Genomic DNA, 26,417 nt, shown 5'->3' with positions numbered 1-26,417 from the left:
AGTTGGGCGTCTGATTTGGCTGAAGCCATGATCTCACAACTCATGAGTTTGAGTCCTGCTTCGGGCTCTTTGCTGATAGCTCAGAGCCTGGATCCTGCGTCTCCATCTCTTTCTGCTTCTCCCCTACTTGTGCTCTGTCTCTCTCAAAAATAAACATGGGGGGGGGGGGGGCAGGGAAGAGTTGCATGCTCCACTGAGCCAGCCAGGTGGCTCTCGTCTGACATAAATAGGCTAATACTGGAGATCAGGATTATAGGAGACTTCCTTTCTTCGTGCATGGTCTTACAATTCTAAAAAATGTCAGGAATAATGTCTATTATAGATGCAAAAGAAGGGATTCAAGGTCTAAATGAAGCTTAACTTGGAGGTGGGACCAAGGGTAAATCTTTTAGGTTTTAGCACTTACCACATGTTTAGGGAAGATCTGAAGTATACATAAAAGGAACAGAAGTTATTTTCCATGCAGAGTGTACTCTGCTTTATTAATAGACTTTTGCTCCTGCTGCCATCCATTCTGGCCAGTAGCCCCCAGCATCAATCACACCTCCAAGTCTCTCTGGTGGTTGTGTGGGCCCATGACTTGCCAACACCTGTCCTACTTCCTTCTGCAGTATCCTCTCCTTCAGAGCACAACTGAAACTCCTGTCTTTAGCATCCTTCCTTTGCACTGTTGCTTCATCCGTTTGAGTTCACAGATCTTGGAAAGAAAGGTTAGTGGTTCAGGCAGGCTTTGTATGTGCTGTGCCTTTCATCTTGCAAATCAATCTGAATGACAAGTTTTTGGAGTCAGGGTAGCAACTAGAGATCATTCTGGCCATCTCTGAAATCATGGCACATGGGAGTCCTTTGGCCTCTTGAGGAAATATGGCTGCTCTCCCCCACCCCCCCCGCTCCCACTGGTTTTAGTCAAGTATGGTCCCAGAACCTTGAAGGGAATCGCAATTCTCTTTAAATCCATCAAGAACTACGTAGAGAGCATGGGTTCAGGATTGTTTTTATTTTCAGAGCCTGCAACAGTTGGTCAGCAATGCTAGCTAAGCTGGTACAATCTGAAGGCCATCCCACCTCCTTTTCTAGGCATTCAACCAACAGAATCCCTATAAACAAGATTAGAGACCAACTGAGATGTGTCTCAATGTGTGGTGAGAGGGGGAAGAGGCCTTCCTCTCTCCTCCCGTTCCCCTCCTCCCCACTTACTTTTTCTAACAAGATTGTTTTATAGCCAAATACAACTCAAACCCAGAAGAGCAACCAGCCGTCTCCATTACGACTGCTTCCCTCCCCACTTCCAGAGCAGGAAGTGAAGAGGGGAGACCGGCACTTGTGTGTAAGAAAAACCTGGCTATGCCCCAACACAGCAGAGATGGTGAGGAGGCTGGTGCCTGTGGGTGGGCATACGCAGGAACCAAATAGGCGTGTCCAGCATCAACCAACTCAGCTCCAGCTCCTTGGATAGGAGGTGTTCCTTTGAGACCCCCATTTCCATGGGGTTAGATGAGGGGGCAACCAGTGATGAGCCATCACTCCCTGTCCCTCAAATTCAAACATGATAAACTCAAAGTTTTACCTTCAAAATCCACCACGCTGCCTCCTGAGAGACACATTCTATACGGTCATCTGCATGCCAGCACCCACATCCCTCTCCTAATGCCCAGGGCTTCCAGCCCATCTCTTCATCCTTGGGTGGCCCAGCCAACACTGATTTGATACTCCTTGACTCATAAAATGACTATTTTTAGAAAATTAAAAGCTATTCAAGAGTATCAGTAATAGAAGACACTCGGTGTACGCTCCCGTCCCCCATCCCAGAGCCCCCCCACCCTGCCGCCCCTAGTCTAGGACACCTACACTACCACGTTCCAACACTGACCTGGGGGTGGCCCCATGGAAGCTGCCTGAAGTGCTTTCCTGTGACTCGTATACCAGCCAATGTCACAGGGAACTGGGGTGAGGAAGAACACGGTGCCCCCCCCGCCCCCACCCATAGATCTCAGTGGCCTTCGAGGTAGGTCTGGGAGGTTTAGCTTATGTCCTATGGCCAAGTCCGAGTCCAGTGCCTGCTCCCACCAGTGCCTCAGTCCTTGGCTTTAAATAGCAGCAGCCCCAGTTCCACAGTGCCTCCTGGGGTGACAGAGCTCCTACTTCTGCCCCTCAACACAAGTTTGCCTCTTCTCCCCCATCTTTTTTTTTTTTTTTTAAAGCAGAGGTAGTCCCTGGGATGATAAAACCCTACCTAGAATGGCAGTATTGTGACTTAAAGAAGTAGTTAAATAAAAGTCTCCAGGAGTTAAAAAAAAAAAAAAAAAAAAAAAAAAATTAAAGTGATTGACGAAGTTGAATAAATTAAAGATACGGGTTATCCCACAGAGACCATCCCCCTTCCCAGGCTGTCTTTGGTATTTGGCCAGCAGCATTTCCACTCGCGTTCCTTCTCCTTCTCCTACCCCTCCTCTCATGAGAGAGGACAGTGCCCAGTAAGGCCCCAGGTCGTTTGTCCAACGGTGGGGGGAGGAGTCAGAACTTCTTGGCTTGGTGCTTGGAACTGTGCTGTATGGCGAGTGACAGCCTTGGCAAACAGTCCTGAGGCAGTGAACGTCTTACGGGGACAGAAGAGGCACCGCCAGCAGGAACCCTGGGAGCGCGGGACCGGGTGAGGCGTGCAAGCCCCAGGCCCTTTCTCCACACTTGTTGGCCCCTTTGCTCAAGTTTCTCTGCAGCAAAGAGGGAAGAGGTGGCATGGAGGGGAGGCTCTGGCTGCCGCGGTCTGGGCCCGCCACCCTCACAGCTTCTTCAGACGGCTGTACATCTCCCGTTTGCTCTTTTCCCCCGCCCAGGTCCGGCTCTTGGTGCGGAACTTCTTCAGGTCTTCTTTGAAGTCCTCATGGTGCATGGGCCGGTAGCTGGGGGGCTCACAGTGAGACTGCAGACAAGAGAGGATGATCAGGGGGTGCCTGTCTCATGCTGTTAAGCCAGCTCCCCGCATCTGTGCAGCAGCTTCTAGGGCCCGTGTCGTCGTGCGCAGCAAATCCCCAGATCCCGGACGAGAAACAGCCATGACGACCAGACAGACCCAGCTGTCCAACCTGGGTAAGGGGTGGACCGTGCTCTCCAGGGACCTCAGCTTACCTGGCATTTCAGGAAGAACTCCTTGTACCCGCCCTTCAGGACATACAGCTCAGGGTAGTGGAGTTTGGGGTACTCGTTACCAAGCCGATCTCTCTCCCTCACGTACCGGCACCTATCGAGAAGGAAGGCCACGGCAGGGTTAGCTCTTCTGATACAGAGACAACAGCACAGTGACAGCAGTGGTGCGGTAAGACTCCTTACACACGTCTTCCCAACTTCACGTTCATTCTTGGAAACAATCAGTGTTGAGCTGTGAGCTACTGGCCACGTGTGATCGTTAAGAGTTCACGGGTGGTGGAAGGTAGACGGTCTCTCCCCAACTGCCCTTTCTCCAAGTGAAACAGACCTACTGCCCGGCCCCCATTCCAGTGTCCTCCCCGCCACCACCTGCACTTCCTGTGCAGTGACAGCACCTGAGCCAGCTTCCCACTGCATTCTCCACTCTTGCCACACCCCCAGACAACTTGCCCAGGGTCCCTTCCTCAACTCCCATCTCAGCTGGCGGCTTTTTTCCTATAGCTTTTAAATAGGCTGCGCTTGCTCTGTCTCAGGACACCTGCTTGCACCCTATACTCTTCCCCAATACCCTCACATGGCCAGTGGCTCCTTCTCACCCACCCCTTGGTACCCTGTCCCTGCTGCTCTCCCCTCTCTCCACTCCACCTGCTTACATTGGCCCCCCGGCTGTTCCTCCAACCTGCCCTGGAGCGCCCACTTCTCATCATGTCTCTGAAGTACCTCTAACACATGGAGTAGCTGACAGACATATTTGCCTCCCGCTCCCTCTGAAATGCGAGCTCCCTGAAGGCAGGGTTTTTTGTTCTCCTACGTTTTGCTATTCTCCCCAGTAACCAGAACACTAACCAGCACATGAGAGGCAATAGTAAGTATCTGTAGAGTGAATAATCCCACTTGTGAAGGAACATCAGTCCTCACTCAAATCCCACTTCTTGTGACCACGGTTTTGTGCTAAACGCAGGGCAAGTCCTTGTCCTTAGGAGGTAGATGGGGAGATGGTCATGTAAGCCAAGTTCCTGGTGTAGTTGTTTATGTGTGGTTGTATGTGTACTAATGTGGCACAACATTAGCCACTGGGAAAATCAGGTGAAGCACGTGCAGGAAAATGGCCTGACTTTTGAACCAGTTCAAAATAAAAAGACTGCACAAGAACCCAGGCCTGTGGGCTGGCAAGAAGTCTACCTTGGCCCATCCTAGTCAAGGCTGCAGTCGCCCTGCCCCAGCCCCCACCCCCTCTCTGGCTGTCCCTGTCTGTCCTTCCAGTAGGACCACGCTAGCCTCAGAGACAAGGTTGGGCCGAATAAGGCCAAAAGCCCTTGGCAACTGCCAGGTCAAGCCTACAAAGCCACACTCAAGAAAGCTGTTCATCAAATCAACAAACTGCCCAATAGGTAAGAATGTGGGAAAACATTTGCTACACATGAATTTGAACTTTTAAAAAACTGAACATTTACGCATCATGTGTGTAGGCTGAGGCATGGAAATGACTTGGGACGTGCGAGAGGGCCCTTGGTGTGAAGTATGCCGCCAGTGTGAGCCATTCACTGCCTCATCCCCACAAAAGCACTGTGGGCCCGTGCCCCAGAGCCCAGTTCCATGCAGCACTCACATGCGAGGGCCTCGCTCGGAAGAGAACTCGCAGTGGAACACGACAATGACACGCTTGCCGTCAGTAGGAACGATGGGCTTCTTGAGCAAGAAGTCTTCTACCTCCTCTTCCATGTGCAAGTTTACCGCACCCTGTGAAGAAGGCATAGAGACTCTTGGCACCTGCGTGTATCATACTTGCTGGATTGATTCTGTGACAGTCATCTGTAATCGGGACCCTAGAATTCTGTTATGACTATGGTGGGCTTGAGAAAGATTTATGAATTTGGGACTTTCAAAAGCCATTAAGACAGTGACAAACACTACTGTTGTATTTAATGTACCCCATTACTAGATTTCAACACTAGTTTATTGGTTAAAAGATTAAATTGGCATAACCAGTTAACTTCTTCCCTGGAAAGTGTCCCAACACCCACCCTCCACCAGGCAGCTTAATTCAACTACAAACTGAGAGGCATCGCTAAGCCTGGCATAGACTGGGACATGTCACCAGAGGCTGGCTTCTGGTCAAAAGCCCTTTGGTGCTTAGGCCTGACTTAGAAATCAGTGGTACCACCTACAAATGCCTGTGATGGTGAAGGTGTAAGACACAGGACAGAGAGCATTTACTGTACAAGGTAGTGGAGAGTAGTCCAGGCCAGGGAATATTCTCCAGTGTACCAGGAGTCAAGGCTGCTTGAAAATGTCCTCAGAACCAGCACATTAGCCAGTAAGCTTCCAGGTGTCATGTCACCACCCCATTTTTAAAATCACAGATCCTGTCAGGGCTCCTTCTACGCCTCCCATGATAGCAGGGCTCACCAGTAAGCCTCAGGAACCCATACCTTGATGTGGCCTCCCTCATATTCATACGGATACCGGCAGTCAATGATAACAAATTCTTTAATGAGGTTGGCAAACTTGCCATTCAAAACAGATGCCATCTGTGGGGAGAAAGCCCAGGAGAATCAACTTTGGCTGCCAGGAACAGCTAGATTCAAATACTTCATGGGTGACAGGATCCAAAAAGGGGACTTACAATTTCTGGAGAGATGTATTTTAAATCCTGATGCTTCCCAGCAACCGTATGAAAGAGATAACCCTTAAAAGAGAGAGAGAGAGAGAGAGAGAGAGAGAGAGAAGAGAGAGAGAGAGAGAGAGAGAGAGAGAGAGATACTTAGCAAATTTGAAAGCCTATAAATGCAACATTTATATTGCTTGCCTGCCTGATAAGAGGCAGCTTTATAAACAAACCTTAATCTAATAGTATAGGCAAGTTACTCATCTAGACACTTCATTAACATCCTGACATTTCATTTTCAAACACACCTACAAGGTGTATTATCCTCATTGTCAAATGTAAAGCTGAGCCAATATGTAAAGCTGGCTTTACTACTAGCTAGTAAGCCAAACGTAAATACAGAAATCTCAGGTAATTTCCTTCCTCCCTGCTTTTGTCAGGAACCTTCATCTCCATAGCCAACTGTGAGGAACATGGTGTTGGGCACTGGAAATGGGAAAAATAGGAGACCTTGCCTGGCCTTGAGGGGAAAGATGGGCACATCAGCAATTACTCACTAGGGCAAGTGGCTGAACCAAGAGCTCACCCATCACCATGGCCATATGCAAGGTCATTATGACAAACATAACCAACAGTTTCAATTCAAGTGGAAGGTTCCACCAATGAGGACACACCCAGTCTTTGCTTACTCTTCCTTTCAGATTAGAACTATCTCCTATTTTTGACCCCCTATGTGTCCCTATTCCTTCAACACTCACCTGGCTGAAATATGAAATATGGCCCAGACTCATACCTTCCCTAGTCTTCTAGACGAGACAACCTCCCTTTATTTCTCCAAGGCTACTTGCATTGCACGGACATGCACTTCAATTTCCCGTGTCGTATGTGGCACAGCAGGTCTTACTGACCACATGGGAAGTTGTGTGAGGGAAGGAACTGGGTCTCATTTTGGAATCTTTACCTAACACATAACATTAAGTGCTTCAACAAATGTTAGCTAAACTAATGAGTAAGAAATTGATCGGGTAGCCTTTACATCTTCTGTGGCTTAGCAAGCTGCTGACATGTTCTCTGTTCCACCCTCATGTTTCACCACAGCTCAAAGGCAGCCAACTCATTTACACAGCAAATTCATACATATCAGGCCATCAGCAGATCTTCCTCCCTACTTCCCCGGGGGCCTCTCTCTCTCAAAGGCTATGCTTCTTTGGACAATGGAGAAATTCAGTCTCAACCTTGGACCTTTTAAGATAACCTTTTGATATACAGATGTGTAGTGTGGCTATAGGTTTATTCCTGCTTCTTTGTACTTTGCTGCACTATTTTTATAATCAGAAACACAGTTCCCAAAGAGCCTGGCCTTTGGGTTGGAGTCCAGGTGGCTGGTAGGTGGCTTCCTACTTCCTCTGATCAGTACCAGTAAGGTCTATAGTCCCACAGAGACCAAGATACATCTGATCATGTGTTCGTTTCTTTATCTTTAAAAATTTCAAACTGTGTCTCTTGGGGGACACTGTAAGAGCCACCCAAGAGAGGAGAAAGACTGAGGGGGTGGGGGGGAATTCTAGGAAACAACCCAAAGCCTAAATCACATAACCAGAGCAGCTCTCCTTGCATCTGCCTAGAATTACCTTGGAGAAGTCTCCTATAAGGTCCCTTGGGTCATTATCCAAAATGTTCTCAATGGTCCCTTTTGGGGAAGATGCCAGGGATAAAGACTGATGTAGAATCTGTAACAAAACAAAGGTGGAAAATGAGGCCAGGGTTCTGAATAGGACTTCTGAAAACATTCACCTAGAACATGTCACTGGGAGGAGGGTGACATGTACATGTCTATATTTAGCAAATAAAATATTTTTCTTATTTGATTGAATCTGGACTAAAAAAAGGGAGCATGGGTCACTGACTTAGGTCTCCTATTATTTCAGTGTCTAACTGAAGTGCTCTGAAATTAAGTTTTTCTTCTTCCCCACCTTTTTAAAAAGGGGAATTAAAATTAAGGCTAAATCTAAAATAAATTTCTTAGCTCTATCCACTGAGAAGCTCTAGACGTGCAATGAACATTCCTACAGGACACTATGGTCTCCAAATACTATTTTCCACTAAAAGAAACCAGGGCTTGGGGGTGCCTGGATGTCTCAGTTGGTAGAGTATGCCACTCTTAAAAAATTTTTTTTTCTTTAACATTTATTTTTGAGAGACAGAGAGACAAAGCACAAGCAGGTAAGGGGCAGAGAGAAAGGGAGACATAGAATCTGAAGCAGGCTCCAGGCTATGAGCTGTCAGCACAGAGCCCGATGTGGGGCTCAAACCCATGAACCACGAGATCAAAGTCAGATGTTTAACCAACTGAGGCACCCAGGCGCCCTTAGAGTATGCCACTCTTGATCTTGGGGTTGTAAGTTCAAGCCCCATGTTGGGTGTAGATATTACTTAAAAAAGGTGAGGGGGAGAGGGAAAAAAGAGGCACCAAACATAAATAAAAAAGACTGATTAACTGAAATACGTTTAAAAATCAAGAAATTCTTTTCATCAAAAGAACAGTATTAAGAGAAAAGGCAGGCGGGCACTGGAGTGGCTCAGTTGGTTAAGCTATGGACTTCGGCTCAGGTCATGATTTCACGGTTTGGGAATTCAAGCCCTACATTGGGCTCCATGCTGACAGCATGAAGCTTATTTGGGATTCTCTCTCTCCCTCTCCCCTGCTCCTGCTTGCTCACTCTCTCTAAATATACAAATAAATACATTCTTTTTATTCCTGAATATTGACAGATACATAAACCAGAAGCTTTCTGGAAGGCAATTTGCTAGCATGTATAAAATGCAAAGTTCCATAAATGTTCCTGCGCTTTAACCTAGAATTCTACTTTTTTTTAAAAAGAGTTTATTTTTAAAGAGACAGAGTGCAAGCAGGGGAGAGGGACAAAGGGAGGGGGAGAGAGAGAGAGAGAGAGAGAGAGAGAAAGAGAGAGAGAGAGGGAGAGAGGGAGAGACAGGGAGAGAGAGGGAGAGAGAGAGAGAAAGAATCTTAAGCAGACTCCACACTCAGTATGGATCCCCATGCAGGGCTTGACCCTGGGATCATGACCTGAGCCAAAATCAAAAGTTGGACACTGAACAAACTGAGCCACCCAGGCATCCCAAATTCCACTTTTAATTAGAAAAAGTAAAATGTTCATCAAGTATTAGGTAACTAAGGCAGATTATAAAATGTAAGATGCCAGCCCTAGGTGTTTCCATGGCTGTCATCTAGTAGACCTTTCAAGAGTAGTGTTTATTCAAACCTTTTCATGCTGCAGAAAGCACGGGCAATTCTCCAGGTTATTTTACAATGTTTAATATCAAACCTCAATACCAAAACCTGATATAAGGATAGTATAATGAAGGAAAACTACACATACATAAAAGCAATTCTAAATAAGCCAAACATGACATTTCATGAAGCAAGAATAGTTTTAAAATCAGGAAAACTATGAATACAAGCCAAAATATATAAACAAGTTAATAAAAATGGAGCAATCATGGGCGTGCCTGGGTGGCTCAGTCAGCTGAGCATCTGACTCTTGGCTTCTGAGATTGAGCCCTGAGGCTCAGTGCTGACTGCCTGGAGCCTGCTTGGGATTCTCTCTCTTTCTCAGTCCCTCCCTCACTTGCGCAAGTGTATGCACGCTCACTCTCTCCCTCTCAAAAAAGTGCTCTGGGGCGCCTAGGTGACTCAGCTGGTTAAGTGCCCAGCTCTTTGATTTTAGCTCAGGTCATGATCTCGTGGTTGGTGGGTTCAAGCCCATATCACACTCCATGCTGACAGTGCAGAGCCTGCTTAGGATTCTCTCTCTTCCTCTCTCACTGCCCTTCCCCTGCTGGTGCTCTCTCTCTCTCTCAAGATAAAACTTTAAAATGAATGAATGAGTGTCCTAAGTGCTTTAAAAATAAATAATTACATTTGTGTACTCACCTACAGGGAAGTTCATGATATATTAGTAAAGCTCCAAAATAACATGAAAGCAAACCATAACTATGAGCAATTGACTTGAGTAGAGATGATGAAAGTTTTATAAAAACTAAACTTTAGGTCATAAGTCTGAATTAAAAGAAAGGAATTAAAATATTTAGAGATACAATAAAAAACACTACAGGGGCGCCTGGATGGCTCAGTCGGTTAAGGTTCCAACTTCAGCTTAGGTCATGATCTTTACGGCTTGTGAATTCGAGCCCCGCATAGGGCTGGCTCTATGCTGATAGCTTGGAGCCTGGAGCCTGCTTCAGATTCTGTGTCTCCCTCTCTCTGCCTCTCCCCCACTTACACTCTGTCTCTCTCTCCTTCAAAATAAGTAAGCATTAAACAATGAAAAACAGTACAAAGTTGTGAGACAAACATAAGTAGTAGAAAATGTATAGTTCCAAGCAGATCAGGAGATGGCAGCAGCAAGCCCAAAGAAACAAGAAGCCTTTAGGAAAACCTGTTCTCCTTAGGCAAAGGACTAGAAAGAGGGCAGCCTATCAAGACAGAAAACATTTTACTTTTAAAAATGTTTACCTGTTTTTTATTTATTTTTGCAAGAAGGAGAGAAGGAAAGGGAAAGAGAGCACAAGGCAGAGAGAGAGGAAAAGGATCCAAAGCAGAATCTGTGCTGAGGGCAGGGAGCCCAATGTGGGGCTCGAACTCACGAACTGTGATGTGAGATCATGACCTGAGCCAAAGTTGCACGCTTAACCGACTGAGCCACTCAGGCGCCCCTAGACAGAAAACTTTTAGACTACTGTAGCCAAACAAAGAAAAAATGATGGCCCTACACCATGCCTGGTCAGCAAGTGGGGAGCTGAGACTTGCAACTCTTGCCCAGCTGTAATTAAGTGCCCCACCTCCACCCCACTGGGGTGGTCTAGTGGGGAACTTGAACTCCCACTCCTGCCCACAATAATGAGGCCACCCTATGTGTCAAGGGAAGCTGTGCTAGGGAACATGAACTTCCACTCCTATCATCCCCACAGTATCAGAGTCCTGCTAAAACAGAAAATTTACATAGACCAGTCTTACAATACCCAAAATATACAGGATACAACTGAAAAGTCATTCGTCATACCGAGAACCAGGAAAATCTCAACTTGAATAGGAAAAGATAATCGACAGAAGCCAACACCACAACACAGATGTTGGAATAATCTGACAAAGATTTTAAAGCAGCTGTCATAAAAATGCTTCAACAGCCAATTAGCAACCTGCTTGAAACAAACGGAAAATTCTAAGTCTTGGCAAAGAAAAAGAGCCAATTGGAAATTTCAGAATTGAAAAATACAGTATCATTGTCTTGAGCAAAAAGGCACCTGCAAAACTAACCTCCTGGGGCTTCTCTGGACTAGCTGCTTCTTCAGGACTGGCCGCAGCCATGCTCTTTCTCCGCTTTGTATTTCCAGATGGGTACTCCTCTTGAGATCGTTCTGGTCTTTTTAACACCGACCGGGTGACAGAGCTACATGTGGAAGAAGAGTCAAACAGCTTGCATCGATTGCCCTAGTGGGGGAAAAAAAAGAGACCCATCTTCCATTAAAACCCGCTCACTTGAATGGTAAAGAGAATGGGCCAAGGGCTTTCTGGGATGGTTTAAAATCCACCCTAAATTAGGTAACAGACACTGTCCATTCATCTAGTCCCAGCACTCTTGTAGGGCCTAGCACATACTAGACATTGAATACCTGGTGCTCAATGAATACAAACTGAGTTGACATCATATGGAGAGGAGGAAGACAATCCATGCCCTTTTTCTAAATCTCACTCTCTACAAAGGGTCCTAAGAGTCACGTAACTATCACCTTTCGGTTGGGAACACCTTTTGATTTGCCTCTTCCCCTCTATTTTATTACTTGCACCTTGCTTGGTTTTTTATTTTTATTTTTTATTTTTATTTTTTTTTAATTTTTTTTTTTTTAAACGTTTATTTATTTTTGAGACAGAGAGAGACAGAGCATGAATGGGGGAGGGGCAGAGAGAGAGGGAGACACAGAATCGGAAGCAGGCTCCAGGCTCTGAGCCATCAGCCCAGAGCCCGATGCGGGGCTCGAACTCACGGACCGCGAGATCGTGACCTGAGCTGAAGTCGGACGCTTAACCGACTGAGCCACCCAGGCGCCCCGGTTTTTTATTTTTAAAGTGAGAGAGAGAGAGAGAGAGAGAGAGAGAGAGAATCCCAAGTAGGTTTCACGAAATCATGACCTGAACTGAAATCAAGAGGATGCTTATCAACTCAGCCACCCAGGTGCCCCAGCAGTCAACAGGTTTTAATACCCCACCTAAATCCAGAAAAGGTGTGATGTAGTTAGACTATGCTAGAAAACAGAGTCAATAAGGTGTTAAAATAGTGCTAAGGGTGTAAATCTGTAGGGAGCAGGGGTGCACAGAGGAGCAAGTGCCCTCAAAATTGTGTTCAAAAGTCCTTTCCACTTGGTCTAAGACTAATTTCCCAGCATCTAAGGGCAGCCAATCTGACCAACAGTAGGGATAGTCTAAACTTATCTCTAGGTTCATGACTCAGTGTGCCTTGGCCGGCCCAGCTTTTCCTTCCATGCAGAATCTCTTTATGCCCCAGTAAGCCGCTCCTTTCCAAGATGATACTAAAATTTCAATGACGCTTCTTTGAAATGCTCTGGTCAATAATCTGCAGCAGAGTGTGCCACTCCCATGCCAGCTCTCTCGGAGACCAAGGATTTTCTCCTAACTTTGCTGAAGTCTATTTTATTATTATTTTTTTTTTTAAAGTATGCTCATTTATTTTTTTAATTTATTTTTAATATTTATTTATTTTTGAGACAGAGAAAAACAGAGCATGAACAGGGGAGGGGCAGAGAGAGAGGGAGACACAGAATCTGAAACAGGCTCCAGGCTCCGAGCGGTCAGCACAGAGCCCGACGCGGGGCTCGAACTCACGGACCGTGAGATCATGACCTGAGCTGAAGTCGGACGCTTAACCGACCGAGCCACCCAGGCGCCCCTCTGAAGTCTATTTTAAAGGGATATTTTCAGAAAAGCAAGACCAGAGATTTTCTTTTTAATGTTTATTTATTTTTGAGAGACAGAGACTGAGCATGAGTTGGGGAGGGGCAGAGAGAGAGGGAAACAGAATCCGAACAGGCTCCAGGCTCTGAGCTGGCAGCACAGAGTCTGATGCAGGGCTTGAACTCACAAGCCGTGAAATACTGACCTGAGCTAAAGTCGGACACTTAACCGACCAAGCCACCCAGGCACCGCCAGCATTTTTAAAGTTTATTTTGTAAAACAGAGTGCAAGTGGGGGAGGGGCAGATAGGAGAGAGAGAGAATCCAAAGCAGGCCCCACGCTATCATCACAGAGCCTGACGTGGGGCTCAATCCCATGAACCGTGAAATCATGACCTGAGCCAAAAAAATCAAGTCAGATGCTGCTCAACCGACTGAGCCACCCAAGCACCGCCAGACATTATTTATTTACTTTTACATTTTTATTTAGTTTTGAGAGAAAGAGAAAGACAGAGTACAAGTGGGGGGAGGGGCAGAGAGAGAATGAGACACAGAATCCGAAGCAGGCTCCAGGCTCTGAGCTGTTAGCACAGAGCCCGATGCGGGGCTTGAACTCACAAACTGTGAGATCATGACCTGAGCCCAAGTTGGACGCTTAACCGACTGAGCCACTCAGGCGTCCCAGAGATTTTTTTTTTTAACCTAGAAGAGCTGGGAGCATTTTGGGGAAGAGAATCCACTGCTTTCAACAGAGTCTCAAAGGAAATTGTGAACTCATCCAGGGTGGACACCACGATTCCAATATAGCTCCAGCAACCGTGAGTCTGCAGTAACTGTTTGTGTTATGCTAGATGATATGGATGATATGGAATATAAATAAATGAGAAAGACCTAAAAAAGACCCAAAAAACAAAACAAAACACCTCAGGGTACCTGGGTTGCTCAGGGGTTAAGTATCTGACTCATGATTTCAGTTCAGGTCATGATCTCGGGGTCCTGGGTTGAGACTTGTGTCAGGGCCCATGCTGGGCGTGGAGCCTACTTAATATATATATATATATCCCCCAACCCCCAACTCAAGAAAGAAAGAAAGAAAGAAAGAAAGAAAGAAAGAAAGAAAGAAAGAAAGAAAGAAAGAAAGAAAGGAAGAAAGAAAGGAAGAAAGAAAGAAAGAAAGAAAGAAAGAAAGAAAGAAAGAAAGAAAGACCTTTATAAAGATATTTAAAAAGATACTTGAAAAGTCTTTTTCATTCAAACTACCTGGATATTAGAGCTAGAAACAAATGTGGTCTCTCCTAATCAACACTCATTTTACAAATTGGGAAACATGCAGATAAACAAAAATGCATCACTCAAGGTCTCCATTTGTGGGTAGCTCAGGTGGGGTCTAAACCCCAGATCCCTAAGTCCTATCATTCCCTTTGACCTATGGCTGTGCTCACGTAAGGTAGCATGATTGAGGGCACATCTATACCAAACCAAATGCTATGGAGAAGACAGGAGACAGCAGATTCCATACCCCCCGGGTGCTTAAACACACAGAGAAACACCCAACAAAGCAAGGAATAATTTTAAGACTGTCTCTCACACTGAAAACTTTGGTGTCATTCTCATGACTTCTCCTTTACCACTACTGCACCTAAATACCACCCTTTCCTAATTTGCAAAGATTTGTTCAATCTGTTCCTTCCTCTTCCCATTATTCAGAGAAAGTCTTCAGCATTTTGTTGAATAATCACAGGGTGCTCCTAAAGCACCCTGTTTGTGGGGCACCTGGGTAGCTCAGTTGGTAAGTGTCTGACTTCGGCTCAGGTCATGATCTCATGGTTCGTGGGTTCAAGCCCCGCACCAGTTCTGTGTTGACAGCTCAGAGCCTGGAGCCTGCTGCGGATTCTGTGTCTCCCTCTCTCTCTCTGCTCCTCCCCCACTCATGCTCTCTCTCAAAAATAAATAAACATTAAAAAAAATAAAATAAAATAAAGCACCCTGTTTGTAACTGACCCCTCCTCCCTTCTGGTTAACAGAGTCACGCTCGAGGAATTCTAGCATTCCTGAGGAAATCCAGCCATACCCCTGACTGGTAGACAACCTCGCACCAGCCCACGACCCGTGCCCCATTCTCCAGCTTCACAGGGCTACATGCTACTGCCACAGGTGAACTGCTCTTTCATGAATCAACACACCCTGCTGACAAGTTCCCACACACTCTGAGGCCCTGGGCAAACATGTCCCCTCTGGGGGATCACCCTTTGACCGGCTCATGGCACACAGGTGGTTGCTCAGTGTATGGCTCTTTCCAGGGTGAGGGACACTCCTGCCCTGGAAGCGTCCACAGTGCCCACCCATTCAATGGGATACATATGGCCACGTGCACGAATTCAACAAGGCCACACACACAGGGTAAGCTGTTGTCTGCCACACCACTGGGTGGCTTCATAACTCCACTGCTATCCCACGATCGAGACGTGGAAAAAGAACCCACTCCTTGCTGTCTTACTGCTTCAAAGTGTGAAGTTTTAATATGCAGGCTGAGTTAAACAGAGGTGTAACTGAGGATGACACCGGGGACAAACCCTATTTAGGACAAGACAATGACATACGGGCTATAAAAATGGCTAATTAAGGACACTACTAGAAGGGAAGTCTCCATGTGAAAGCACAGTCTGAGAGTTCATCTACTGACCCCTCGAATTCCTGGCTGAAGCAAGGTGGCCACGGCAAGCTGCCTGCCCCCTCTCAAATCCAGACCGCCTCTCAGAGCAGGTCAAACCGTGAGGGCCAGAGGAGGGCTCAGCTCTGCAAAGATATGAAGCACTGGCCACTTTAGGATCCCGTAACAATGAAGTGGTCATCCAAGGATATGCTTAGATCAGTAACGGTTGTAACCAAATGCCTGGCTGGGTCAAAGGCAATTCTAACTTAAGCTAGGCGAGAGAAACCCAAATATCTGTCCTAAATATGAGCTGTGGGGAAGTATACACAGAAGAAACGAAAAAACATAAAAATTATATAAAGCTTCAATTATCTATAGGTAATATTCTCAACACCTTTAAGTTCCAAAATAATCCTAAACTCTATGTGGAAAATACCTGAGGTAAAACAGAATCTTTGAGCAGGAAACAGAGAAAAAGCACCATTTCAAATGTTTGGCAGACTTCATGCAAATGTTGAAAAGTGTGGACAAAACAAAAGGCGGCTGAGAAAAATGAGAGCCAGAGACTCCATGACAGGGGACAGCCAGCTCCCCCATCTTGCAAACAGGAGCTCTGAGGACCTAAGAGTGCCCACGTAGGTGTGTTCCTCAATAGCTCCTGAGGGAGATGCTGTGTTTTGAGGCTAACCACAGCCCCGGCCTGTGGACTCTGCCTCATTCAGGGCCAACCAACCCCCAGACTGCCGTACCTGCACTGCACCCACAGCTTAGACCGCCAAAGTGCCATCAATCACTGTCACTTGTGAGGAACCTCAAGCTGCTATTTTTTGTCCTCTGCAACATCCCACCCTGGATGACCCCCTGGCCTTCCCTTCCCATACCTTAACTGTGGCTCAAAAACGAACAGCTACAGGAACCTCACTAGCCCCTACAGTGGCCATCTCACAGCCCCCCTAGCTTCAGATTCTGTCTCCCTCTCTCCTCTCTGTCCCTCCCCCGCTCCTGCTTGGTCTCTCTCTCTCTCTCTCTCTCTCTCTCTCTCTCTCTCTCTCAAAAACAAACATTAAAAAAAAATAATGGAACCCCTTAAATTCAGTTTAGCAGATATTTTCCTGAGATCTTAAACTAGAAGTTAAGAGTGGTCACAGCTACAGCAAGAACATTAATTTGACCAAGAATAGCTGGGATGAACTAGAAAGTATAAAAACAAGAACTACATGTATATATATTAGCCAGACTTCCTCACACACCAATGAGGACCAAAAATACTCAAAGAAACAGTGTGCTTTACACCAGAGAACACTAGCGGCTGGTCAAGAGAAAGGTCCACAGACCCAAAGACTGAATCTCAAATGAAACTACTTTTGATTCCTGTGGTGAAGTGGGTAGAAGGATTAGTTTCCATTTAGTCTAGTCGACTCTGTCCGAGGCCTAATTACTCCAGGCTTCCAGGCTCTCTCTGGACACACCAGAACAACTTACAAGGTTTGTAGTTCTTCTCATGACAAGGGGAGCAGTCCAGAGGCTTGCCATGCATGATGGGGTCTCTTCATCATTCTAAAGAAAGAGAAACACTTAAAAGATTCAGTAGAGACTAAGTTTGAATGCTTTAGGTATGATTCTGCCTGAGGAGTATCAGACTCGCCCATAGGAAGCATCTAATGTTCGCTCCTCTTTCCCACTCCCCAATATGTTAAGATCAGAAGAGAATCATCTTTCACAATTCAGACATCTGAACGTAGCTAAAAGCATCCCGCTACCCTGAGGGTACTGAGGAGGTAGGCTGTCCCTCTGGCTTGTCCTACACTGTTCTTGTTCCATGTCTCTTGTACAAAATAACTGTCACCTTCTTCACGGTAAGAAGGAGCCTATCACTCTCTTCTTTTGAAGAACCCTGTCCCCCCTCAGATTTAATTAGACTAGGAGCAGAGTCTCAATAAATTCCCACCAAATGAACAAAAATATCAGCCGGCTCAAGCCCTGGGGAATTGCTGTTGTTTTTCACATCACTTTTCCAGAGTACTTAGTGGAACGGGTAGAAACACACACACACTACCTTCAGGTTCTCTCCTTCAAGAAGGTCCATGAAGCCATCATCCTCATCAGACAAAGTGGCAGTCACAGGGGACTGGGGCATAAAAAGAGGAATAAAATTCCCTGGCTCGCTGCTCTCTCTTTCATTCGAGGAAAGCTGGAAGACGAATTCACAGCTTGTTAATGATCAGACTTGATTTCCTTGGATGGGTCACTAGATTTTATGAGGAAAACATACTATATTTATTAGAACTAACATTTTGGCAGCTACTAAGCAAAGGATAACGTATCCTAAGATGAGAAATGATTTGATGTCTACACATAGTCCTGAGTAGAATCAGGCCTAGGAGCCTTCGCAAAAGACTCTTCCCAGAAGCGATTCACCTTACACTGGGATGTGGGGATGGCCTCTTTTATGAAGGGCAACGTTTGTTTTATCAGAGGATTGTAATCAGTAAACACGGATCAACATGCAGGTTTTGATATAGTACTGTCACCTGATCCTAGTTCTTTAAACTTGGAACTCAAACGACAGGTGCTCAGTTTTTAACTGAGGAATTACTGTGTGCCAGACACTACGATACAATCTTAAGTGTTTACTCCCACTGACGCCTGACAATGCATTAAGGTGAGTTACTCCTTTTCTACTTAACAAACCAGGAAACCAATGGTTAAGGGAGTTTACCCAGATCACACAGCTCACCTGTTTGACTCCAAAGCCCAAGCTTTTCTCCCCGCACATTCTCTGAGAACCATTCCGAGTAAAAATGGGGGTATCTCACTAGGCAACCCTGTTGTTTTTGGGGGAACCCCCATCATAAAACTAATATATTTAATATATAAAATTTAGAAAAAACAACTCATAAATCTACCAGATAGAGACCAACACTACTAATAACAAACATTGCTGATAGTGAATTATTTCTTTTCCAGGTGCTTCCCAAAGCCAGGAAAAATGTTCAGAGATCTATTTTTTCCCCCCACAGTTAACAAGGCAGTCTCAACTTAAGTCCTACAAAGAATCCTTCAGAAGCCCCAAATCCCTTTGGATAGGACTTCATTAATCCTCAAGTGGCCTTCCGGTTTTTGGACCCAGTCACTCACCCAGGGAGGGATCCTCTCTGCCCCTGGCCTACTCTGCTTTGGGCACCAGCTTGCTTCATAAAAGTTCTAGGCTGCCCCTGAGCCTCCACAAGTGCTCCTGAGCACGCCCTGGGCACACCCGCAAGTTCTCAGCCGCCAGAACCAAGAGGCTGGTAACCTTATTGTGGAACAACACACTGAAGGCTCATACTATAATACCAGTATTTGTGACCTGGGTTTTCTGGGATCCCCAGTGAAGGTGTGATACAATAAATGACGGACAAGTCATCTATAATGAAGGATGGCCAGGTGACCACAATAAACTCCGATGCTGTGGTCTTCAAGGGCACACTATTTCGTTTTGGATACCCTGTACTTAAAAAAAAAACAAAAAACTTTTTTTTTTAATGTTTATTTATTTTTTTTAACGTTTATTTATTTTTGAGACAGAGAGAGAGACAGAGCATGAACGGGGGAGGAGCAGAGAGAGAGGGAGACACAGAATCGGAAGCAGGCTCCAGGCTCTGAGCCATCAGCCCAGAGCCCAACGCGGGCTCGAACTCACAGACCGCGAGATCGCGACCTGAGCTGAAGTCGGTTGAGCCACCCAACTGAGCCACCCAAGCACCCCTTAATGTTTATTTTTGAAGGAGAGAGAGACAGCGCATGAGCAGGGGAGGGGCAGAGAGAGGGAGACACAAAACCCGAAGCAGGCTCCAGGCTCTCAGCCGTCAGCACAGAGCCCGATGGGGGGCTCGAACCCACAAACCGTGAGATCATGACCTGGGCCAAAGTCAGACGCCTAACTGAGCCACCCAGGCACCCCATGGATACCCTGTACTTAAAGGGGTACCGTGTACTCAGGAATCAGGAGATTCTATTAAATCCTGGTCTTCTATGTATCGGTATCCTTTGGCAAATTACCCGACCTCCCTTAACAGACTTTCCCAATCTGTAAAATGAGCTAACTTCACCTATTTCACACGCTTAGGAAGATTAAGACAAAAACATATGTGAAAATGCTTTGTGCAAATGCTAGACAGAGCAGCAATACTGACTGAACCTGAACTTCAGACCAAAAAGCCAGACTGGAAAGCTGTATGCAAGTTCCCAGGAAAACCTGGAAACCAAATGTGGTCATTCTGCTCAAATTTCCTCTCTAGTCTATAGCTATCAGATTGCCAGTAGGGAACTTTGGAAGTAGTGACAGCTTCTGTTTGGCAAATAAGTAACCCTGGGGCAAGTGGTCCCAAATACTATCAAGTAGCCTATAGGCAGTGGGTTCATTGGAATCCATAATAGTTCATTTTAGAGAAATAGAGAGCGAGCGAGCAAGCAGGGGAGAGGGGCAAAGGGAGAGAATCCCAAGGAGGCTCCATGCTCAGCACAGAGCCTGATGTAGGGCTCAATCCCACACCCTTGGGATCATGACCTTAGCCAAAATCAAGAGCTGGACACTCAACCGACTGAGCCACCCAGGAGTCCCCATAATATTCTTAACAAACCACCTTTGGAAGAAGCCAAGTGCCATCTCCAGACAAAACCACTCTGGAGGCACTGTGAAAGAAAGTTTTAAGCCACATAATCCCACCATGCACACATACAGAAGAATGACCCAGGATGCCTGTAGATTATTTCCCTAGAACTGACAAGATCAAATATTCCTTGTTCAAGTTCAGTATTTCAAACATACCATCTTTCACTCTGCTTCTGCCTGTCTGCTCTCCAGACAGCAAAAACACCAAAGATGTGACAGTCTAGTTTCAAATGACAAAGACAAGAGCTCTAGTGTCTTTGACTCCAGGTTAAAGAGGGTGCTTTAATTCTTCCCCACCAGGAACTCCCCTGTGAAAGCCAAAGCACATACCATCCGAGCTGGGGCAGAGTTCTGCCTCTGTGTGAAGATATCTTTACCCTCCTCAAGTCCATGAGAGTGCAGGCAGCCACGAGATGCCGGTCTTATTGGCTTCTTAAACTCAAAGGCTTCCTGCAAGACAGCAGAGTCGATATATCTTCCCCTGTCCACGAAAACCAGGGTCTTAGCTGTAGCTTGGGTGAGACAGTCAAGGGAGCAGGCACTGCTCACCTTTGCAACTGCCTCCAAACTAAGGGTTCACCCGTTTCTGAGCTAACTCCAACACTGGATCTGTGTCACTAAGAATTTCACAGACTGTCAACAGCTAACTTCTAAAGCAGCATTTTTTTTCTCTCACCACAAAGACATAAATATCTGCCAAGTATACAAAACACTGAGTTAATAAGCCAAATCGAACCAACAACTTCCTAAAATCTAAAACGAAGTGTTTCAATATAATTGCCTGTGAGTGGGAGTCAAAACCTTTTACTCTTGGGGCACCTGGGTGGCTCAGTTGGTTAAGCGTCCGACTTCAGCTTAGGTCATGATCTTGCAGTTCATGAGTTTGAGCCCCACGTTGGGCTCTGTGCTGCCAGCGCAGAGCCTGCTTCGGTCCTCTGTCCCCACCTCTCTCTGCACCTCCCCAGCTCGTGTGCAAGTGCACTCTCTCAAAAATAAACATTAAAAAATAAATTAAAAAATAAATAAAAATGCTTAAAAAAAAACCCTTTTTACTCTAGATTTGAAGGCTTTGTGTTTTCCACCACCTTCCTACAAACATCATTCTTTTTCTTTCCACTTGTAATTATTGTACTTCATACTAAAAGCAATGGAAAATAAAAAAACTCAGTCAACAACATAAATGAATCTCACATGTTCAGTGAAAGCCAGAAGTGACAGAATACATTCTGTATGATTCCATTTACTTCAAGTTTAAAAGCACTTATAATCCCTCTACCCCAAAACAGTCACTTATTAAGTGCTCAGAGCAGTTAACAGCTAATATCAGAGTATTTATACGCCAACACTCCACAAAGTACTTTCTATGTATTAACTCATATAACCAGCAACTGCAACCCAATCACCCCATTTTACAGATGAGGAAACTAGACCTTACAGGTTAAGTGATGTGCCTAAGATCATGTGAGTTCTTTAACTACCACCTATGTATGCTGTCTCCTCCCCAGAACAAAGTTCCAAGCAGGCAACCCTGAGAAAAGCCAAGTTCAGGGGGAAACCAGGCATCAGTACAGCTTCAGTGTGTTCAGTAGAAAGCACTACTAGCCTTTTCCTGAGCTTACAACTCATCCCAGGGTGAGCACAAAGAGGCAAGGCCTGGGCAGACCCTTCTAGATAAGCTATTCATGGATATAATTATTCCTAAGGGCTGCCATCTGAGCAACACCTCCCTGCCAGGAACCATTTTAAATGCTTTATATACATTATCTTACTTAATTCCCATAATACGCTACAAGTTACTGCTACTCGTATTTTACAAAGAAAATGAAGAAGCCAAAAAAGAAGTAATGGGTCAAGGTCATACAGCTAGTAAGCAGGATTCAAATCCAGGTTTCTCTGACTACAGAGATGATGCATGACTTTGGTGAAGGTCTAGTCTCCCAGAAAGCAGCCCAGCCACTTTTTTGTAAGCCACTGACACTTGTGGCTTTACCTCTAGCCTAAGTTAGTACATCGATGCCACTCACGTTTTCCTTGTTCTCATCCTGGTCCATCAGCTGAAAGACATCATGGTCAAGAGAATCAGAATGACTCCTCTTCAGGGCTGGGCTACATCCCAAGAGCTTCTGCTGTCAAAATGAAAAAAGACATTAGGGCACATTAAATGAAAATTCAATGGAAATTCAGTTTCAAAAGAAAAAAAAGTGGTGGTGGAGGGGCTAAATCCTCACACACTGCAGGAGGCAACCAAGAAATGTGGCCAGGGTTCCACCTTGCAGTAACACGGGGTAGAAGATCCCACTACATGGCTTTACACCTAACCTTACAAGGTAGGTCTCCAGCCCTTTCAGTAGAGATTGAGGTGCCAAACCAACCCCAAAATATCATTTGCATAAAAAGAATACTTCCTGGTATTCTTTTTGATAAATACTTTCCTGGTATTCATTTGATAGTAATAAATGAAGGGAAATGCCCATTACTGAGGCTGTTCAGGTAGGGTGTGTTGAGTACTTATGAGACGAAGGAAGAACAATCTTTGCTGTCTAAATTAAGATCACACTAACAGCTAAGGAGACAGATGAATGTCAATTAGCTAAAAATAAAAAAGGGAACTAACTTACAGGTAGGGAATTTATTCTCCTCATGGGATTTCCAAGGCTGCAATGAGATCAAAAGGTAAACAATGAGAATAAAACAAGAGAGGTATTCATATGAGCAGATGCAGTGTCTAGCCTATAGTTTGGGGAAGGGGGCAGACAATCACATTCCCATTTTAGGCAAGATGGAAGAACAGATTTCTGAAGCTGTCCCGTTCTCACAAGCGCCCCCAACATTGGGCTTCTAGGTAAAAAGAACAAGCACAGGTCTTCTCTTAAAATACCCATGTTCTTTAAGGCTATGATGTCAGAGGGTGAATTAAGGATTTGGGGGAGACTTAAACACCAAAAATTACAGCTAAAATAAAGGAAAGGAAGTTTTAAAAACTGCTGACACAAACTACTCACTCTCTAAAGGCACCAGACTTATTTCTAACATGCAGAAGTCTCAGTAGGGTCAGCTAAATCCAAGGCTCCCATACAGAGCACAACGAATTTCATTAAAAAATTAAGAAAAGTCTTTCCTAACTTTTACTTTCCTAACAAACTTTTAAAAGCACTGAATACATACTTTTCTTTACTGTCCAAGGGCCCAGGAGAATCCAGACAGAAGCCTGTGGGAAATAACATAATTTCTCAGGAAATAATACACAAAACACCATTTTGTCATTAAATAAACAAAAACACTACTAGTACTGTTTCTTTGAGCCATCACCCAAGACTCAGGGCTTGGACTTTTGGCAGAATCAAAGTGGCGTCTCTATTTGATTGTCAAAAACTTTCTATTTGCCCCAAGTCTTAACACTTCCACAGTAAACCTACCTATCTCATTTTCCTACTTACAAATACCATCAAGAGAGTAGGTGGGGAGAATTAAATACAACCTTCTAATGTTTGGTTGGTTGTTCAGATAGAGGTTACCCACGTAACTTTGTTTCAACCGTGGAAAGAAGAGGTACCAGTTTTCTGAAGTTTCGACTTCAAATATTTTATTTTGTCAGATCATACGTGTAATTCGGGGGTTTGGAAAAATACACTTCTCAGTCAGTCATATGACAAACAAGGCAAGTATTCATTGCCTTGAACAAAAGTACACCAAGCAAGGTACCCATCTCACTGAAGGAAGCAAGGTGACAAAGACGCTGCTCTCAGTACGCCTAGACCCACCAGTGCCTGCCTCTCATGATAGCCATGTAACTTTGCAGGAAGTCAAGTGCTAGTTCTGAAATTCTCACTTGCCACACTGCCACAAGTAAGAATTCTATCCCTAGCTCCTGGGGCACCTCGGCGGCTCAGTCCAACTCTTGGTTTGGGGTCAGGTCATGATCTCGCGCCCTTCGGGAGTTCAAGCCCCGCATCGGGCTCTGGGCTGACAGTGTGGAGCCTGCTTGGGACTCTCTCTCTCTGCCCCTCCCCCCCACTCCCTCTGTCTCTCTCTCAAAATAAATAAATAAACTTAAAACAGGAAAGAATCCTCTCCCTAGTTCCTAAGAAGCCTACATTTTAAGAACTTTGCTCTTGCAGTTCCCTAACCTAAAGCATCTGTGTAACTATAAACGCTGCAGTAACATAAGTTTACGAATTAGAATAAAATGCACCAGCACATTTCCTCCATAGCAGGCTCACTGAAACAGTTTCATTATACTTCCAATAATTTGACCCTGCATTTCAACCAATACAATTTTCTGATCTTGTTGTTATGGTTCTTGGTATGCAACTACTTTACTCACACATCCTCAAGATCAAGGACACACCACCTCCTTGCAGACACTTGTTTCCCCCCGTTGTAAACTACCACAGGGCCTTCTTTGTCCTGCTTTAAGAGTGTTTGTCACTGAATGCCATGACTTTTGTTTATGGTCTGAACTAGTCCCCAATCTAAGTTCTAGGTGAAGTACATAATTTCAACAAATTCCAAGTATTGATCCCTACGTGATGAATGTTGAAGACTAAAGGAATACCTGAATCGGTTGACTCAGAGGAGCCCATTCTCTGCAGACTGCTGTTTCTCACCTCCAGCGGCTGTTCACACTCACTGAAAGCAAGAGAAATAACTCTATTTCTAAAACATAATTACAAGGTTACATACAGGAAACAGGCCATGAGGTTAGCAAGTATCCAGGCTAATAACCATCTTGTTCTAGGCCACACCACAGACCCCCACTTTGCCACCCAAAACACCTAGTTAGCACTTGAATATAAATGATGAGAAAGGAGTGAGTAGGCATGGCCGGGGTCACATTGTAGACAAGATGACTATGACGTTGGAATATTTCCTGAAGCGAGAGCATGCGTTCTAGGTACGGCGCTGGGAGCAAGGATGCAAGATCAATTGGACAAGTTACTGCTTTTCAGAGGTTGGAAAACGTACAAGACGTGTGCTTACAGAGAAAATGGGATGTCCAAAACTGAAGTGAAAGCAGCTCCACCAGAAACATCGTGGGATGCACGTTTTGCTAACAAGGAAAAGTCCAGGGAGCTTTTGAGGATGGAAACAGGAGTAAAAAGGCCCGACCTTAGGAACGCATGGGTCGACATCAGGAATGTGCATGGGGTGAAGCATTGGGGGGATTTTGCACGTAGGCCAAGAGAGAAAATACCATGTCTCTCTGTAGAGAAGGAACAAAGCTCACAGGAAGCCAAGATCCTGCGAGGTAGTTCAGCAAAGGGTGGAAGTGAGCGCCTGAAAGGGTCTGCTTTGCCCCCGTGGGGGTAGATTTCAAAGAGCTTCCTGAGATTGGGACAGAAGAGTACAAGGCAATCCGAAAGGGGTGGCCAAGCTGGGGAACCCGGGCCGACCCCACCCCCTACCCGGCCCGGCTCGGGGCTGAGGGCGGCCTGGAGGGTCCGAACGGCCTCTCCCGCCCAACATTCCGCCTGGGGGGAGGGTGCACATGGCGGGCCCCAGCTCAGCGGGGCGGCCCACGAGCGGCGGACAGGTCTCGCCCCTCTCTGGGCCCGTTTCCCGGCCTGATCCCCCCGAGAGCCGTCTGGGAGCCCAGCGGCCGGCGGCAGAGCTCGCCAGTCCCTTCTCACCTGCCCAGCCCCTGCAGCTGGTCCATGGTGACCGTCAAGTTGGTGACAGGCGACAGGCCGCCGCAGGCTGGCGCGCCGAACAGCGCTTTCACGACTGGCTGCGGCGTGGGAGGGGGACTGCAGGCGAAGAGCAGGCGACGGCGGTGCGGGGGCTCCGGGCCCAGTTCCATGGCGGCACCCGGCCTCCCAGGGCTCCCGCTCCCTCTTCCTCCGCCTCCGCCGGGCCCGCCCCGCCCCGCCGGCACCGGCCTCGGCCGCGCGGCCCGCCGCGGGCGCCCGCGGGTCAAACACAAACACGACCCCGCGGTTCAGGGATGCTACTGCCGCGGGTAAGCGGCGCGGACGGGCGGGTGTCTGGACCCGGCAGGCGCCAGTCACATGCACGGGTGCTTTCCCCGCACCCCCGCGAGGCCGGCGGGCGGGCGGGCGCCGGCAACCTGAAGATTAAATCCAAACAAACGCCGCGGGTCGGGAAAGGAAAGCGGCCAGAGCCGCGAGGCAACGGCCAGGGCTCACACTTTCTTCGCTTTCCTCTCACCCCCTTGTCCAAACCGGGGTCACAGAGCACCAAGCGGACCTTCAGCTCCCTTCCGGACTGTCGCTGCGAGGAAAGCCTTTCGCGGTAATAGCTGCTCACTAGGGACCGCAGCTGCCCCGCCCCCCTTTCCTAGTTGGCGCCAAACGGAATCCACCAATCAGTAAGCAACTTCGCCTCCTCGCTCCCGAATGGCAGCTAAG

General features: G+C 46.3%; 1 protein-coding gene and 1 long non-coding RNA gene across 5 annotated transcripts in view; one reads left to right on the top strand and one right to left on the bottom strand.

The window, feature by feature from the left end:
- The window catches only part of LOC131510229 (uncharacterized), a 56,889-nt gene extending 38,033 nt beyond the window's left edge, over positions 1-18,856 (top strand). Inside the window, exons 3-4 of the long non-coding RNA XR_009260950.1 lie at positions 14,767-14,896; positions 18,363-18,856. This is a non-coding gene — a long non-coding RNA (uncharacterized LOC131510229). The remainder of the gene's footprint in view (positions 1-14,766; positions 14,897-18,362) is intronic.
- Positions 979-26,308, bottom strand: CDC25A (cell division cycle 25A). 4 transcript variants are annotated; one of them, XM_058727125.1, is made up of 15 exons: positions 25,680-26,308; positions 24,605-24,678; positions 23,215-23,257; positions 22,668-22,704; positions 22,074-22,175; positions 20,380-20,499; positions 17,452-17,586; positions 16,878-16,952; positions 11,091-11,264; positions 7,384-7,482; positions 5,771-5,833; positions 5,577-5,675; positions 4,754-4,884; positions 3,127-3,238; positions 979-2,920 (listed from the first exon to the last, which is right to left on the bottom strand). In XM_058727125.1, the coding sequence occupies exons 1-15, from the start codon at positions 25,847-25,849 to the stop codon at positions 2,780-2,782; spliced, it is 1,575 nt and encodes a 524-aa protein (XP_058583108.1). In that variant the 5' UTR covers positions 25,850-26,308; the 3' UTR covers positions 979-2,779. The 4 variants fall into 4 exon arrangements, with proteins under 4 accessions (XP_058583108.1, XP_058583109.1, XP_058583110.1 ...); XM_058727126.1 differs by having other exon boundaries at positions 22,074-22,172; XM_058727127.1 differs by lacking the exon at positions 20,380-20,499.
- Between the last annotated feature and the right edge of the window lie 109 nt (positions 26,309-26,417).

This window comes from Neofelis nebulosa, chromosome 4 (assembly GCF_028018385.1).
Source record: "Neofelis nebulosa isolate mNeoNeb1 chromosome 4, mNeoNeb1.pri, whole genome shotgun sequence".
NCBI lineage: Eukaryota > Metazoa > Chordata > Mammalia > Carnivora > Felidae > Neofelis > Neofelis nebulosa.
This window is presented reverse-complemented; position numbering and strand designations above follow the sequence as displayed.